The sequence below is a fragment of the Marmota marmota genome, unplaced genomic scaffold, assembly GCF_001458135.2.
Source record: "Marmota marmota marmota unplaced genomic scaffold, marMar, whole genome shotgun sequence".
NCBI lineage: Eukaryota > Metazoa > Chordata > Mammalia > Rodentia > Sciuridae > Marmota > Marmota marmota.
Window position 1 is genome coordinate 6,849,537 of NW_026000001.1, and position 2,949 is coordinate 6,852,485.

The 2,949-nt window shown below is 65.7% G+C and overlaps 1 protein-coding gene across 1 annotated transcript in view; it reads right to left on the minus strand.

The window, feature by feature from the left end:
• The window catches only part of Pkp3 (plakophilin 3), a 10,189-nt gene extending 7,458 nt beyond the window's left edge, over positions 1-2,731 (minus strand). Inside the window, exons 1-2 of the mRNA XM_048807630.1 lie at positions 2,275-2,731; positions 1,091-1,614 (exon numbers count right to left, since the gene is read on the minus strand). Of these exons, the coding sequence (XP_048663587.1) occupies positions 1,091-1,614; positions 2,275-2,509 (759 nt within the window). The 5' untranslated portion in view covers positions 2,510-2,731. The remainder of the gene's footprint in view (positions 1-1,090; positions 1,615-2,274) is intronic.
• Between the last annotated feature and the right edge of the window lie 218 nt (positions 2,732-2,949).

Genomic DNA, 2,949 nt, shown 5'->3' on the forward strand with positions numbered 1-2,949 from the left:
GTGTATAAGAGACAGGGGGCGGGGACACCTGGGCCAGGTGGGAGGGAGGGGCCGCGCCTGCTTAAGGTGGAATTTGGGCGGAAGAGCAGGCCCTGTGTGTACCCAAGCGCTGGCCTGGCCTCCCGCCTCCTTTTCTCCCATCCCAAGACAGGGCCACGGGTTTGGGCCCTATTTGCTCTCAGCCTGCAAAGGCCAGAGCTGGCCTCTGTGTTGAGTGTCGTCCTGAGTGTTGGACAGCCAGCTGGGGAGCTCATGCCTGCTGTCCCCGGCCTGAGGCGCGTCCTGGGCTGGGGGCTCTGGAGCTCCATGACCAAGCAGGCTTCAAGACAGCCCACACAAGGCTGGGGAGGCCCCGGGCAGGGTGGGAAGTAGATGCTGTTAGGGCCAGGTCAGTGCTGAGGGCATGGGTGGAAGACAGAGGGCTGGAACTTCAGGGTTGAGGTGGCCCTGTGGGGACCCTTGGATCCCAGGGAGATCTCAGGGGGCGGGGGGGGGGTGTCTGCGGATGGACAGGCCCTCCCCCAGGTCTGTAGCCTCGGGAACTGTGCCCACCGACCCAACTGTGCCCACCGACCCAACGGAGTCCTCAGAAGGCTGCTGGGCCTGTCTGGCACCTCTCCTGGCTCCTGCCCCCCAGGCCTGGGGTGGGAGGCCCGTTCCCAACACATGAGTCAGGGTGCAGCAGGGCTGGCGCCGGCAGGCGGAGCTGCCCCAGGGGGGTGACTCAGAGGGGCCTGGGCTCAAGTCAGTGCCTGCCGGGCTGGGGGGCAGGAGCTGGGGGCAGGGACTTGGATGGAGAGGGTAGATGGCTGGGCAGGGGGATAGCAGAGTTGGTCCCCAGAAGGGCTCCCCGGAGCACCCAGCCAGCTGGGCCAGCAGGCTCTGGTGTTCTTGGGCAGATGGCCTCTAGGACAGGCCCATGATGGGGGTGAGGGTAGGCCCAGCAGGGCTGGAGCGTGGGAGTGGGCCTCCTCAGGTGTCCCTGGGCTGCTGTCCCGATGGCCTCTGCCTCCCTAAGACCTGATTCTGGGCTCTGTCTGAGCTGTCTCCCCCATGGGGACCCGAGACCTGGTCTCTAAAAGCCATTTGCCTTCCTGGGGGCAGCAGCCTGTGGTGAGGAGACAGAGTCCTGGGCAGCACCAGGGGTGAGCTCTGTGCTGGGAAGGCTGGAGGGTGTGGGGGCTAGTGGGAGGAACAGACCCCAGGAAGTGAGGCGCCCCCAGGGAGGGGTCTGGTTGGAGCAGCAGGGTGGGGTGGGGAACCTACCCTGCCTGAGGTCCAGGTCCCGCTGGCCCTGGGACTCACCCCCGGGGACGCTGCTGCCCGCTGAGGCGTCCTGGGCTCCATCCTGGCCCCGCTGCTGTGGGCAGCCTCTGTTGGAGATGGCCCTGTGGGGGCACTGGAGGGAGGGGTGAACAGCGCACACCCAGCTCATCAGACCGGTTGCTTCCCTGGGAGACGCGTTTCGTGTGGAAAAATCCCGGGAGACAAGTTTGTGCGGCGCTGAGCAGCCTGGAGGCACAGGCCTGGCTCCATCTGGGGCCCGCCCTTCACTCAGGCCCACTGTGGATGGTCCAAGGGTCGAGGGGCACAGGGTGGAAGGCCGGAGCACACCTGGTACAAGGGGCTTTGGTGAGGTTGGCGCCTCGGCCAGGAAGAGGCAAGCAGACAAGGAGGTGCAGCCTGGACAGGGCCTGGACAGGAGGCCAGGGCAGCCTGCAGGTCCCCAGGCCAGGACTGCTGGCTTCCCCGACCCTGGCGGAGCCTGAACTCTGGTCACTGCCTCTAATGGCTGCAAGGCTGGAGGGACAGGCCGTGCCTGCTGAGCCCCTTGCCCTCCGGGAGTGTCCCTCTCTCCCTGGAGCCACGGTGTGGCAGGTGCAGTGTAGGAAGGCCAGGCTCCCGCAGCAGGAGGGAGCTGATGAGTAGCCCGCCCTCTCCAGGAGCTCCATGCAGCCAGGCTGAGGACCTGAGGTCAGGGCTCTCCCTGGTGCCAGTGGTGGTTGCCCTGGTCCCCAGGTGGCGGCACCTTGCAGAGAGCAGGGTAAGAGTGGGAGGACTCTCGGTGCCGGGTTTGGTGGGGGGGCTGTCACGGCAGGCAGCAGGGTGGAGCTGCAGGTGTGTGCTGTGGAGTCTGGAGGGATGGAGGGCAAGCCGGCATGGGTCCGGAGCCGGGGTGGAGGGGTCGTGGGAAAGGGGTGACCCTGCTAGGGAGCAGAAGTCAGGAGTGTGCTGGCTGACAGAGAGGTGAAGGAGGCCGCTGCGGCCACCCACCTGCAGGGGTGGGGTGAAAGTGTGTCAGCGCAGCCCTGGTGTCCAGCTGATGCCAGGGATGAGATGGGGCAAAGCTGCTGGGCTCCAGGCGCTGGAGGTGCTTCTGGTCCACAAACCCACGGGTGGCGGTGCTCACACTTGCAAACCTAGCGACATCCCAGGGTCTGGGCTCTGCAGAGTCCAAACTAGCTGCCTCCTCCAAAGAACCTAGCAGGACTTGCTCCCTGGGCAGCATGGCCCCCGGCCCTGGACCCTGGGACTGCTAGTGTGCCAGTTGACCTCTGCTGGTGTCCAGGCCAAATGGGCGTGGAGGCAGCTGAGGAGACCGGGTCCAGTCTGCTCCAGGGTGGCACCTTCTTGGGCACGGGCTGACCCACATCCACTGGTCCCATCACCCCAGTGTTTGTTGGTTCAGGAGTTTCCTGAGCCCTCTGAGCTCTTCTCTGCTCCAGGCATACCCCTGGCTGCACTTCTGTCCGTGGGTGGGGTGGGCAGAGACAGGAACTGGCACAGCCGCCCACAGAACTGCTGCCTGTCAGGCCACAGGGGACCCAAAAGGAGCAGAACAGCTGAGCCGGGGAGGAGTCTGTGGGGAGCAGGTAGCCTCAGGAGCCCTGGGAACCTTCAGATGCTCTTCTGAGGGGGTCCCAGTCTCTGTGAGGAGCAGGAATGTCA